The sequence below is a fragment of the Pteropus alecto genome, unplaced genomic scaffold (genome assembly GCF_000325575.1).
Source record: "Pteropus alecto unplaced genomic scaffold, ASM32557v1 scaffold56, whole genome shotgun sequence".
NCBI lineage: Eukaryota > Metazoa > Chordata > Mammalia > Chiroptera > Pteropodidae > Pteropus > Pteropus alecto.
The window spans coordinates 667,405-680,501 of NW_006438871.1; the positions used below are offsets into that span (position 1 = coordinate 667,405).

The 13,097-nt window shown below is 63.6% G+C and overlaps 1 protein-coding gene across 1 annotated transcript in view; it reads right to left on the reverse strand.

Annotated features, from left to right (window-relative positions):
- ADAP1 (ArfGAP with dual PH domains 1) overlaps positions 1-13,097 on the reverse strand; it is a 45,001-nt gene that overhangs the window by 20,943 nt on the left and 10,961 nt on the right. The window contains exon 2 of the mRNA XM_006915876.3: positions 2,744-2,874. Within this exon, the coding sequence (XP_006915938.1) occupies positions 2,744-2,874 (131 nt within the window). The remainder of the gene's footprint in view (positions 1-2,743; positions 2,875-13,097) is intronic.

A 13,097-nucleotide genomic window follows, 5' to 3' on the forward strand; every position in this document is an offset into this window, starting at 1 on the left:
GGGGGCTGCTGGGGCTGGGTGCCGAGGGGGGCTGGGTGCTGGTGAGTGGGGGACCTGGGCTGTGGCTGCCGAGGGCGCCGGTTTATTCTGGAATGTGAAACTATTCTGAAACAGACGGTGGCAGTGGCTGCACAGCCCGGGAACCCACTGTGGCCTCTGAAGGGAGAGCAGGTGGCGTGGGAACGGGTCTCAGCAAAGCTGTGTTGAGTCAAAACCGTCCTGGGGCAGAGAGGGCCGTCTAAGTTAGCTGTAAACCCTAAAACCACAAAAGGAAGAGCTGATGAATTTGACTACAAAGTACAAAGTTTCCACTGCGAAGCCGCCACTAGCAGCGCCGAAGGCACCGGGGGACGCCCCGCTCTGCGGGGACCTGAGGAAATGGGGGGGGCCCAGCGACGGCGAGGAACCCACACGACCGAAAACGTCACACGGCCTCTCAGGGAAAGAAAAGGCCGGGGGGGGGGCGTCCCCCTCTTCCTCGGCAGGCAGGGGTGGCCGGCGAGCCGGCTGGGCAGGGCCCCGGACAAGGCGCCTACGGGGACTCGGAGCAGCCCCGAGGGCGTCTGCCGGGGTCTCACAGAGTCACGGTCACATGACCTCTGACGGTGCACTTCACCCCAGGAGCCGGGGCTCCCATGAACCCCCTTCGTACGGGATGGCTGGTGCATTGGGGAGCCTGCTCACTGCCCGGGGGTCACGGTGGGAGGGGACGAGACCCGCCCGTGTCCATCGGGGGCTGGCGAGACTCCGCACGGGCCGAGTGTGCAGCCGCAGGGAGGGACCGGGCATCCTCCGCGGACTGGCCGAAGCCATGCTAGACGCAGGGCGTGTCCCTGCACGCAGGCGACCCCATCACCCAGGTCGGGACCGCGGGCTCCTGCTCGGCCTTCGTAAGAAGGAGAGAGGCGGGCAGCAGCCGCAGCGTGACGGGCACTGCCAGCTCGGCGCTCCTGAGGGAAGCGGACGTGGAGAGCGCGCGGCCGAGCCCCGCCAGGTGTCCAGGACAGGCCGCCCTGCCGACGGACTGGACGGCAGAGGTGCGGCTGCTCAGGCCTGGGGCTGGGGCGACGGCTCTTTTTAGGTGACAAAAATGTTCTAAAATCGACTATGGTGACGGCTGCACAACTCGGAACACACAAAGTGCTCAACTGTGGCCTTGAAACGGTGACTGTGTGACGCGTGAGCCACGTGTCAGGAAGGCTGTGTTTCTGCAAAGATGTCCCAGGGCGCACAGAGTTCTTACAGCCGTGAAAAGCAGGGAAGTGCCGAGTCCCTGGGGCTGGGCCACCACCAGGGCCTGCTCGCCGTCCCCTGGGGCCGGGAGGGGAGCGTGGCGGGCCCCAGGCTGGCTAGCTTGCGGTGGCCTGTGGACTGCCCCGCTGAGCCGCGGCCCAGGAGCGTGAAGGGCCACATGGGGCGCCTTCCACAGACTCAGCGAGAAGCTGGGGAGAGACCCTGAGTGTGGGGTCCGGCGCCCGGTAGGCCAAGCCCGAGGCCACCTTTGTCACAGGGACAGAGCAGAGGACGTGCGGCGCCCACCAGAGGCCCCACTGGCTGGCTCCAGCCGTCTCTGCAGACCAAGGGCTCCTGGCAGCTCGGACGTCTGGGCCCCTCCCCCGCCGACCTGGCGTCACACAAGTGCCAGTCACAGCACGAGTGTCGCTTCCAGCCGGGGTGGCGAGAGCGAGGGGTGGTGTCTGGTTTGGCCTTCCCGTGTCCCGTTGGACCAGCTGAGGTTAGGGTGCTTCGAACAACACTCGGTGAGTGTCCCTCGCACAGAGCGGCCTCGTTGGTGCAGACTCGGACGCAGGCGGGCCCGGGGGCCCGGGAGTCTGCATTCCTAACGCACTCCCGGGGGAGGCCGATGCCACCAAGATCACGGAGAGCATGGACCACTTGCCCTCAGGTGGGGGCAGTGCACAGGGGTCGCCAGCCTCGGACGCCCCTGTCCCCACGGCCGCCCCCAACCAAGGTGCCACCTTCCTTACCACAGCTACGGTGCCCCCGCCACCCGCGTCCCGGCAGTGGGGTCTCGAGCAGCCAGAGCCTTCGCTCCCCGGCGCTCTGTCCATCTGCTGGGCAGTGTGCTGGTCATTCCCCGTCCCTGTCCCTCGTCCCTGTCCCTCGTCCCTGTCCCTCGTCCCTGTCCCTCGTCCCTGTCCCTCATCCCTGTCCCTCGTCCCTGTCCCTCATCCCTGTCCCTCGTCCCTGTCCCTCGTCCCTGTCCCTCGTCCCTGGTCTAGAACAAGCTCCCCCAGCCCCGCCCGCCCCCGCCCATCGCCACCCTTGACCGCCCCTGTGTCCATTCCCGCCATCTGCTCTCTAAGACCTCAGGGCCAGCGACCTTGCCAGCCCTCCTGCAGTGAGGACTCGACACACCTGGGCCAGGTGACGGGTAGGGGGCTTGGCTCTTGTTACCCTCCACGGCCCCACGAGGACTAGCAATAAAACCCTAAAAACCACGCGGCTGCACTGAGCACAGTGTCCAGGACCGAGGCCCGGGGAGCCACCAGTGCAGAGGTCAGTGGGGCGGGGCCCTCTGCCATCTGGCTCTGCAGCTGCCCCATGGCGGAGGTGGGCGGGCAGGCAGCCACACAAAACGCCCTCCGATGCCCAAGGCCCCCTCCCCCAGCCTCAGGGCCCGCAGCCTGGAGCCCCAGGGATGAAGACTGTCCAAGGCTGGGCCTGGGCCCCGGGGGGCAGCGGAACTGCTGGGTCTCCCCTCACCACCCCCAGGCCATACCTCCACTTGGGCCTCCTCCCAGGCATCCAGGCGGATGGACTTGACCTTGCTGACCTGGGGGATGTTGCGGTGGATCCCGGAGCAGCTCAGGCAGATGAACACCCCGAGGGTGTAGGAGGCCCAGTCTGGATCTGGAAGGCAAAGGCCAGCCGATCAGCAGCCGCCGGTGCACGGCCCAGGGTCACGGCCGGGAGCCCCAGCCCCACGGGCCCTTCTCTGGCCTCCGTCCCCCATCTGTGCTGTGGGGGGCTGGCAGAGAGGTCCCTGAGGTCACCGGCTCCGTGCGCCCCACACAGGGCCCTGCGCTGGCCACGATGGGCAGCCCACCCCTCAGCCCAGCGCCCTGGGACAGACTCTCCCGGACACCATGGGGACACACCGCGGCTGTGGGGGACACTGGGCGATGGCTGCCGAGTGGCAGCGCGTGGCCAGTGCCCACCTGTTGGACGCGGTGGGGACGCCAGCTCAACCACGCTCGCCGGCTCACTCAGGGCAACGCGTCCTGGCGTCTGGTTCACTTGAAAAGGTTCGACGCGGACACCGTGGTGCAGCCGTGCCATGCGAACGCTGCCGTGCCCAAGCAGGGTGCGCGTGGAAACCACGCCGCCCACGCCCCGGCGGATGCCAGCCCCCCGGGGCAGGCAGGCTGGGCCATGTCCCCGCACACCCACGCGGTCGCCGCATGCTCAACGGAACCCCACGGAACCTTCTCCCAGACCGGGCAGGTTTAAAGCAACATGCCCAGCTGAGGCCACAGCCCGGGCGGGCTTCCCAGGAGCCCCCGGGGGTCCGGGCTGCACCCATAGCCAGAACCAGCCACCGTCGCCCTGCATCCTGAGGGCCAGCACGGACCCGCCCTGCAGGCGCTGCGGCCAGAGGGGCCAGGCGTCCAGGCCCTGGGTCTGCGTGGACGTATTCCTCTGCGGTCAGACAGGGCTGGGAGGTGGCTGTCTGATCGCAGAGGAATATGTCCTCTGCGAGCCACCACAGGCCACCCCTGCCCTCCTGAGGACCAGCCCTGGCCCTCCCTCCAAGGGCCCCAGAGAACCCGCCCTGGTGCCAGGAGGTCTGAGCCCCTCCTCAGACAGCAAGCACCCAGGCCACAGGCCCTTGCGGCCGTACACTGTGCGTGTGTAGAGTGTGCAAAGGTGAGTTTGTGGGGGGGTGTGCAGGCAGCAGGCTAAGGAACCGCCCGCCCCCGCCCCAGCCTCGCAGTCCCCGAGGGCACCCACCAGGCCCAGGGCCCAGGTCACCTCCCGCAGGGTATGGGGAAACCAAGGGTCAGCGTCGGCCAGAGGGCCCAGTCCTGACTGGTCCTGGCCGGTCCTGGCCGGTCCTGGCCGGTCCAGGCGGCGCTCTCTCCACCCAGCCCGGCCTGCAGCGTCCAGCCCCCATCCTGAAGGGTGTGACTGCTCTATGGCCTAGTGGAGGGAGCAGAGGCCAGAGGGGCAAGTCGCTGGCCCAGGACACGCGGCTTCTAAGTGGCACTTGGAACAGAGTGGTTTCAAGAGAAAAGCAGCCACGTTATCCCATGGGCTCTGTGGACACACACAGCTCAGCCTCCTGTGGCCAGCGGGGTGCACAGGCATGGCTGTCTATAGGGTAGGACCCACCGGTACGGGAAGGTGCTCGGTGGGTCTGGGGTGGAGGGGGAGGGGAAGCACCCCCACACATGGGGACATAGGAGCTGGCGCTCTGAGGTCACCAGGAGCCACTGCCCCGCCCCCTCCCTGTACCGGGGCTGGCTGAATCTGTGGTTCTCACCAGGGCCCGCAGGTTTGGGGCAGCCCAGAGACCAGGATACCTCAGAACCTTGGTTCTGGGGGGCCTCCCCAGCTCAGAAGAGCTGTGAGGGGAGGGCACAGGAGGAGAGGGAGGAAAGGGTGCGGGACGGGCCCCCAGCCCTCCCCCCAGCATGTCTGTCCACCTGGCACCCGTCTGTCCACTCCTGGCTTCCCATCTACTCCCCTGAGTCCCCCAACTGCCCGCTGCTTGTCCGGCCCACAGTCCACCGGCTAGCCCACTGGCCCCGGAAGCCAGGGCCATACTCGTAAGGCAGACGTCACACCAAACGTCTGTTAGGACACTCGAGGGCCTTCTCACAGACATCGGCAGCCCAGGGGCTGTTCCCCCAGGCACTGCACCCCATGACGCCTGGCCAGCTCCTCCCCATAGGCAAGCCTCACGTCAGACCACCCGACCACCGACTGAGGGGCACCCCCATGCATCCCCAGTCAGACGCCCCTCTCATTTCTTCACGGCATCTGCCAATCTGGGCATCTTCTGTCTGTCTCGACCGCCAGACCGTGAAGGAGTCAGGGGTCAGTTGTGCTGTGGCCACTCCCAGCAGGCCTGGCCAGGCAGATGCTGCTGGCAGGGACCTGACGACTGTGGCACCCGCCAAGCCACGTCCCTGAGCTCCCTCCCATCGCTCTGGGGCGATGTCCTGGGGGAGCCGAGGGAGGGCCACCCTGTGATGGCCGGGCTGGCGTGGTCCGGGAGCCTAGGCTCTGCTGGGCAGCCGGGGCCTGCGTCTGTGGAACCGGAGGGTGAGCATCAGGGGCCTCGGCTGGGGACAAGGCTACATCATGCCCCAGGTCTGAGCCTCTGGGAGGGGGCGTGGGGTGGGGCAGGAAACCCTGAGGGTCAGAGCCATAACCCACCTCTGTGGCTCGCAGACAGGGCCCCCTCCACCCGGCTGCCGAGCTCCCCCAGGCGCGTGGGGACCCAGTGACACTTCCACGGCCCACGCGACCCGAGCTGGGCCTCAGTCCGTTGTTCTCGGCCTTTGCTCTCTCTTTTGGCTTCACTCATACTTGACGGCTACAGAGGACAGACACGCTGAATACCTGCCCTGGGGGTCTGGCTGGCTGCCAGGCCCCGCCCCGCAGGCCCCAGGGTGCTCTGTGGGCACAGCCCACCCTCTGGCAGGCCCCTGCAGCCACTCTGGGACATCCTGGGGCCCCAGGAGCCAGCGCCGGCTCTGAGGAAATGCTGGAAGGAGGGTCTTCCGGACGAGAAGGAACAGGTCCTGGGCACGTGGGCCTCACAGCTCACTCACCAGGTGAGACGCCACCGGCCGCCTTGCCCGCCGGCCATCCCTGCTGTGGGGACACGGCCCGCAGGGATGCGGCCTGGAGCAGGGCCTTCCCGGGGCGGGGGCAGGGCGGGCAGGTTTCCCATGAGAAAATCTCCCAGGGCAGGGCCCGAAGCCGGGCAGGGCAGTGTGGCCTCCTCACGCAGTCGCCCAGAGGAGGACAAGGGCCGGCTCCGCGCCCCCCACCCGGCTCCGCGCCCCCCACCCGGCTGCCAGGGCCGACTCCACAGGACGCAGGACGCAGCAGCTGAGCAGCTGGGACAGAGAACGCATGGCCCACCAAGCCTGATAGGTGCTGCCTGGCTTTCTAAGAAAACGTTTGCCAAGCCCTGCTGTAGAGGGACAGGTGGGTGTGACACAGACAAGTGAGCCCAGAGAGGCATGTGATCGGAACTGATGGCTTAGGGCCACTGCTAATATCACCTCTCTGACAACGGGTACCGGGGTTCAAGGTTACAAACCTGCCTGACGTCTTGCGACTGGCGCGAGGACCCACGGGTGCACCGTTCAGGGCTGTGTGACCGAGCCCGCCCGCCTGTGTGTGAGACAGAGGGTGTGCGCACGCGCGTGCAGGCTGCCTTCTCCATAAGACGAAGAGGATGAGAGCCAGGTAAAGCAAGTGTGTCGGGGACGGTGGCAACACAAAGTTGCGACCTGAAGAGCAGGAAGTCTGTGCCTTTTTCAAAGCTTCGTGGTGAGACCCTGTTCCACGGCCACGAGAATGGCTAAGCTGTGAAGGGCTGACCCCCGTCGGTGGACACGGAGCAGCTGGCACTCACACGGCTCAGCCGCTCCAGAGCACGGTCGGGCAGTTGCTCACATAATTAAACCCACGTCTCTCCTATAACCCAGCAACTCTACTCCTAGGTATTTACCCCAAAGAAGTGAGAACATGTCCACAAAAGATCTGCAGATCTAACAATATATAAAAAATACAAAAATCATGACTAATGGGTTTATACCAGGAATGCAAGGCTGGCTTAACATCTGAAAACTCAATCAATGTAACTCATAACATTTATGGATTAAAAAAGAAAAACCATGATTGTTAAAATAGATGCAGGAAAAGTGTCTGACAAAGTGTAATATCCTAATAAAAATTCTCAGAAAACTAGGAATAGATGAGAATGCCCCTAACTCAACACAGGGCGTCTGCGAACCGCCTGCAGCTGACGTCACCCCAGGAAAGAAGACTGACTGCTCCCCGCAAGGTTAGGGCGAGGCGAGAATGTCTGCTCTGGCCACTCCTGTCCCACACGGACCTGGGGTCTCGTCAGCACAATGAGGCAGCGAAAAGAAATCAGAAGCATCTAGATTGGAAAGGAAGAAATGAACCTGCTCTTATTCATGCACAGCGTGATTACATAGAAAGTCCGATGGATTCCAAAACAACACTACTAGGACTAATAAACAAGAACCGATAAGCAAGGTTGCAGGATACAAGGTAAATATACAGAAATCAACTGCATTTCTGTATACCAGAGACAAGCAATTGGAAAGAAAACATTTAAAAATATCATTTACATCTAGGAATTGTTGCACAATCATGTGAGTATTCTTAAAACTACTAACCTATATACTTAAAAAGTGAGTAAAATGGTAAATTTTATGTTACATGTACTTACCACAATTAAAAATTCTTCAACACCATTTAAAATAGCATAAAAATATTAAATTTAGGGGTGAATATGACAAGAGATACGGAAAACAGTACCCCGAAAGCTACAAAATGTGGCTGAGAAAAACGTGGAGAGAGACACCAAGTTCATGAGCTGGAAGGCTCAGCACTGTTACGATATCGACTCTCCGCATGGTTAGTCTGTACGGTGGACGGATTCCGAATGGGAATTCCGGCAGCATCCGAGAAGCAGAAATCAACAAGCTGATTCTAAACTCGCGTGTCAATGCAGGGAGCCTCAAACAGCAAGGCAGCCCTGGAGAAGGCGAAGGCGAAGGCCGGACGCTGCTCCGCTGCAGAATTTGGTGCGGAGCCACAGCCGTCAAGACGGGGGGCGCTGGCATGAAGATAGGTCAGTGGACCCAAACCGGGACTCGAAAGCCAGACACGCGCGCCGTGGACGCCTCCACCGCCGAAGGCGTAGGGCGGTCAGCGGGGAAAGAACGACCTCTCAGCACAAGGCGCTGGAACAGGCCGACGTCGCTGCACTTGGACCCCGGGCTCCCGCACGCACCTCCGGCCAAACGCCAACCGCGAGCCCTAAAGCCACAAAGCTCCGCCCCCCAACCAACAAACAAAACAAAACGGGAGAAAAATCTCTCTGACCTTGGGTCAGGCAAACACTTTTTCGCTATAACACCAAAAGCAGAACCCGTGTTAAAAGTGAAAAAAAAAAGGTAAATGGTCCTCATCAGAGGTTTTTTTAAAAATCTGCTTTGAAAGACACTGGCCGAGGGAAGGAGCACGCAGGTCGCACTCGGAGAAAATGTTGCGACTACGCGTCTGAAAAGGACCCTGTGTCCAAAGCACGTGAGGAATTATTCAAACTTAATAACGAGACAACGAACAACCCAACAGAAAAGCAGGAAAAAGACCTGAACAGACTCTTGACCAAAGATGGCGACCAACACAAGAAAGGTGCCCCCCGTCGGCCGTCATGGGGGGCTGACCGCAAAGGGTGACGGATGCTCCGCCTGGGGGCCGTGGTCGCGGTCACGTCTCCCGCCGGCCACTCAGGGCGCGCGTTTCTCTGCCCATAAGTCACGCCCCGATGAGGTGGACTTTCGGAAGCTGGTGGACTGTGACCCCTGCCCGTCCCTGCGGCTGGGGGAGCAGGAAAACAGGGCCTCCGGCTCTCCCCTGCAGGGCCTGCCTCCTTCCTGGCCCGGCAGCCACGCTCTCCCGGGCAGCCCCAGAGGCCTGGCAGAGGGGACGGAAGCACGGGAGCGTCACGGGCACCCCCCAGGCCCTCCCCAGGCCGCACCTCTTCCACCCAGTAAGAGTGCTTCCTCCCCTCGTCCTTGTGGGGCTGTGACTGACCACACTGCACCGCCTCACTCTGTCCCCCGGCTCCCTCTGGGGTGCAGTCAGCCCGCCTCCTACAGAGTAAGGCAAATAAAGCCCAGAGGGGGTCAGACAGTTGCCTGAGGTCACACAGTGGGAGATCAGACCGTGGTGTCTCCCGGGGCCCAGCCCCTTCCCGACCCACCTTTCTGGACATGCAGCATCGGCAAGGGCCCACGGGAGCCCAGCTCAGGGCCCAGGCTGATGAGGACGCACATCGGTCACCCCGGAGGTGACCACCTGTCCACCCTCCCTCCGACCCCTCCTGAGCTCCCCCTGGGGTTGGTGGGGGAAAGACGGTTTGGAAGAGCAGGTGCTCTGACCCAGAGCTCGGCCGCGCCCTGCACTCTCCGCATCTGGCCCACACGAAGGCCTGGGGCCCGCCTGGCAGAGCCCTCGCCACCCGCACACGGAGGGCTTCGCATGGCCGCACCGAGGCAAAGGCCGCCGGGAGAGGTGCCCGGGGCTGCGGCTGCAGTGGGAGGCCTGCCCGGAGGAAGGAAGCGGGAGTGCTGGGCACTGGAGGACAAGTGGGAAGTGACCCAGGCGAGGTGGCGGGTCCAGGCCATGCCAGCAGTGGGCGGAGCGCGGCTGATCAAATCAAGTGGGAGGAGGTGACCTTGGTGGGAAGGTGTGGCCCTCCCGCCCTGCGGCCAGCCTCAGCTAAAGGCTCCCGGGCAGTGCCCCTCGACCATGTGGCCAAGGACCTGGGGTGGGGGGCGGCTCCTGTGTGTGCACATGTGTGGTGGGGGGTTAGGCAGGGGACAAAGACAAAGGCTGAGAGGAGGTCTCCAAGGGAGAGGGGACGGGCTGGCCCCTTAGCTTTCCAAGTGGCCAGGCTGGACCTGTGGGCTTCCTTCTTGGGCCACTGGGGCACAGAGCCCCCCATCAGAGCCGAGCCGGGAGAGAGGGAGGAGGGGTGCTGTGTCCACCTGTAGACAAATCCCCACATCATGGAACCAGAGCCCCCCTTGGTGCGGGAGAGCTGGCGGGGTACCGAAGCACGGAGACCCTCTTCGTCCACGGCAGGAGCCCCACGCCCGGGTCCCAGGCTGCGCTCCAGCTGCACCCCTCCAGGCGGCCCGAACACAGGACGCGTCCAGAGCCCGCCCCTTCCTCTCCAGGCCCCGTGTGGGCACCCAGGTCTCAGGAATCCCTGTCCGACGGGCTGGAGTCAGTCTCCAGGGCCTGAGCTCCCCCGGGACAAACCACAAGGTCAGTACATGCACCCACGGACCCCCGGGGTGGCCAAGGGCACGGGCTGGCCCAGGTGAGTGGACGGGCACTCTGCAGTCACAGGCGGGGGTGGCAGAGGGGCCGGGGCTGAGTTTCCGTGGACACTCCTGCCCCAGCCCCACAAACATAGGGGCGGCTCAGGTATCACCAGCCCGCTGCCTCGCCCTGAGCGGGTGACAGTATCTGCCACTCAGGGCGGACTCTGCCCCGGGCCGCCAGCTTCCTGCCGGCCCTCCCAGCTTCCCTGGTTGCCTCTGGCCTCCATCCACACCTGCTCCGCCGTGCTTCCTCCCCGGGTGCCCCAAGGTGACTCACCCCCCTCACCGTTCCCAGAGGCTTGGGCAGGTGAGGCAGGTGGGGCTGAGCCAGGCAGAACAGGTGTGTCCCTCTGGCCAAGGCCCAGCAGGGAGAGGAGGGTGCGTGGTGCATCCTGTCGGTGGAACTGTGGGTTGGCAGAGCCCTGTGGCCAGCTCCAGACCACGGCCCTTCCCAAGGGCAAGGCCCAGCACAAGGAAGGCCGAAGCTCGGGCGGCGACGGCGGGTCGGCTGGCTTGGGCAGCTAAGGTGGGAGGGGCGGGCCCCGGAACCCACCGTGACAACCACGCATGCGCCCCGGCTGCGTTTCCGCCCGCCCCCCCCGCCCCCACGGCTTGGCCCCTCTCGCCCCGCGGCCCCGCCTCCTCCGCTCGGGGTCGGGCACCTGCTTTGCGCGTCCTGCCTCCCCGCTGGACTCCGGGCTCCAGGCGAGCAGGCCCGATGGGCCCATCAGTGAGGGGGCCCGGCCGGGCCGCACTCAGTGAGTGTCCGGGGCACCTTCTCCTGTGTCCCCGCCTGCCCCCCATCCCGCCCACGGCCCAGCGCCCCGGGCAGCCCACTGACCCCCACTGACGGCTCCGAGCTCGCCCCCGCGGGGCCCTGCCTTGCACCTCCTGCTCTCCTGCTCTGAACACCAGGACGTTAGGGGGGATCCAGGTGGTGGCCACACCGCGCTGGGCCTGCTCTAAATGCCGCTCAGCCGTTCACTGTTCACGGTCAATTTCGTTATGAGAATTTGACATCAAATAAGGAAAAAAAAGGAAGAAACACTATGCACCTTCCATATTTTCTGCCAGGTCCCCTCGGCCCGCACAGGCCTCTGGCCCCGTGGCACATGGGCACAGCCACGCCGCAGATTCTGAGCAGGTGCCCCACCTCTGCAGAGCGGCAGCCTGTCCGCCATCAGGGCTTCGGGCGCCTGGGCCCTCACACTGTCCCTGACAGCCCAACTCCACCCTGTCCCGGACAACGCGTCCTGGGCAGGATCTATCTGATGGGACCACTGGGGGACTCTGGACTCTGTGGGAGTCTTGCAGGGGCCAGATGTCCAGGGGCCCCTGGACAGTACACTGGGGTAGACTGGTCCGTTGCAGCTTGTAGCCCGGCGGCAGGGACCTCCCGACCCCGGGCCCCGGCAGGCAGCACGGGGGACCCAGGGTGTGCAAGGACCGTGTCCCCCAAATCCCAGGCCTGTGCCCTGATCACCGCTTGCTGCTTCTGACCACGGTCATGCAGACGAAGGGGGCGGCAACCCCTGTTACTGCACCTTCCCCAGTGTCGCAGCCCGGCCCCCTCCAGCCAAAGCGACCTCCAAGGGACTCCAAGGGCCAGCGTCCTCTTTCCCCCTTCGGGAGCCAGACATTAAAGACTAGAACATTCAGAACAACTGCACGCACGGGGAAAGGTTGACAGTGACCACGCGCCACCAGGAAAAGGCTCAGGAAAGACCCAGGAAGTCATTAAATTCACACCTCAGGCTGATCCTCAGCACAGAACAGCTGACAACACACGCACACACATGTGCACACGCACGTGCACACACATGCACACACGCACACACGCACACACGTGCACACACGCGCACACCAAAACCAGCAAACCCAGCAGCTGGGGGAGAATCTGATTCCCAGAGTCACTGCACTATCAGATTCAAATGTCCAGGGTTCAGCAAACCGTCACGAGGCATGCGGAGAAACAGGAAATTAGCTTTTCAAAGGAAAAACTGATCCAGGGAACCCATCCCCGAAGAAGACCTACTGGCAGACACACCACACGCAGGCTTGAAGCGCAGTCTCAGAGATGCTCAAGGAACTAAAGGGCCACGTGCAGACGGGAAAACAATCCGTGAACAAAACACAGCTATCAGCAAAGAGACAGGAGAACGTAAAAGAACCCCAAAAGGACAGCAACGGAATTGAAAAAGTCCCCAGAGGGATTCACGGGCGGGTCCAAGCGGACGGAAGGAGTGGCCGCTGGAGCTGAGACGCGCTGATGGCATCACCGGAGACAACCAACAAGCCAGGGGCCCGTGGGACACCACCAGGAGGACCAACGGGAGCACCGCGGGGTCCCGGAGGGAGGGGAGGGACAGGGCAGAGAGAGCATGTGAAGAAATAATGGCAGAAAACTCCCAAATTTGATGAACGAAGTGAACGCAAACATCCAACAAGCTCAATGAACTCGAGGCCCACCTGAGACCCATCGCCATCAAACGTTCAAAAGCAAAGACGATGACTCCTGGGAGCGGCGAGACGGAGGGAGAGGGGGCAACGCGTCCCACGCCGGGGACCCGAGCAGATTCTGAGCAGGTGCCTCCCCGGCAGCGCGGAGGCCGAGGACAGCGGTGCGTGGATTCACAGCGCCCGGCAGAAACGCCTGTCAACCGAGGACCCTACGCCCGGCAAAGGTGTCCAGCGGGGGCCGAGGGAGCGGCCCAGACCCCCGGGGAACGAGGGCGGGGACGCCGTGGCCAGCAGACCGGCCTGCCCTGCAGGAAATGCTCGGGGGTTCCCGCAGGCGAAGGGGACAGACGGGACGGCCGCAAAGCCGCACGGAGAGAGGGCGACTCCGCGAGGCAGCACGTGGCCCACTGTGAGCGCCAGGGTCGTGACAGCGGTCGGTAACGGTGCTTTTTGCTTAACACGTGATTTAAGAGACAAAGACATTTAAAAACTACGATTTCT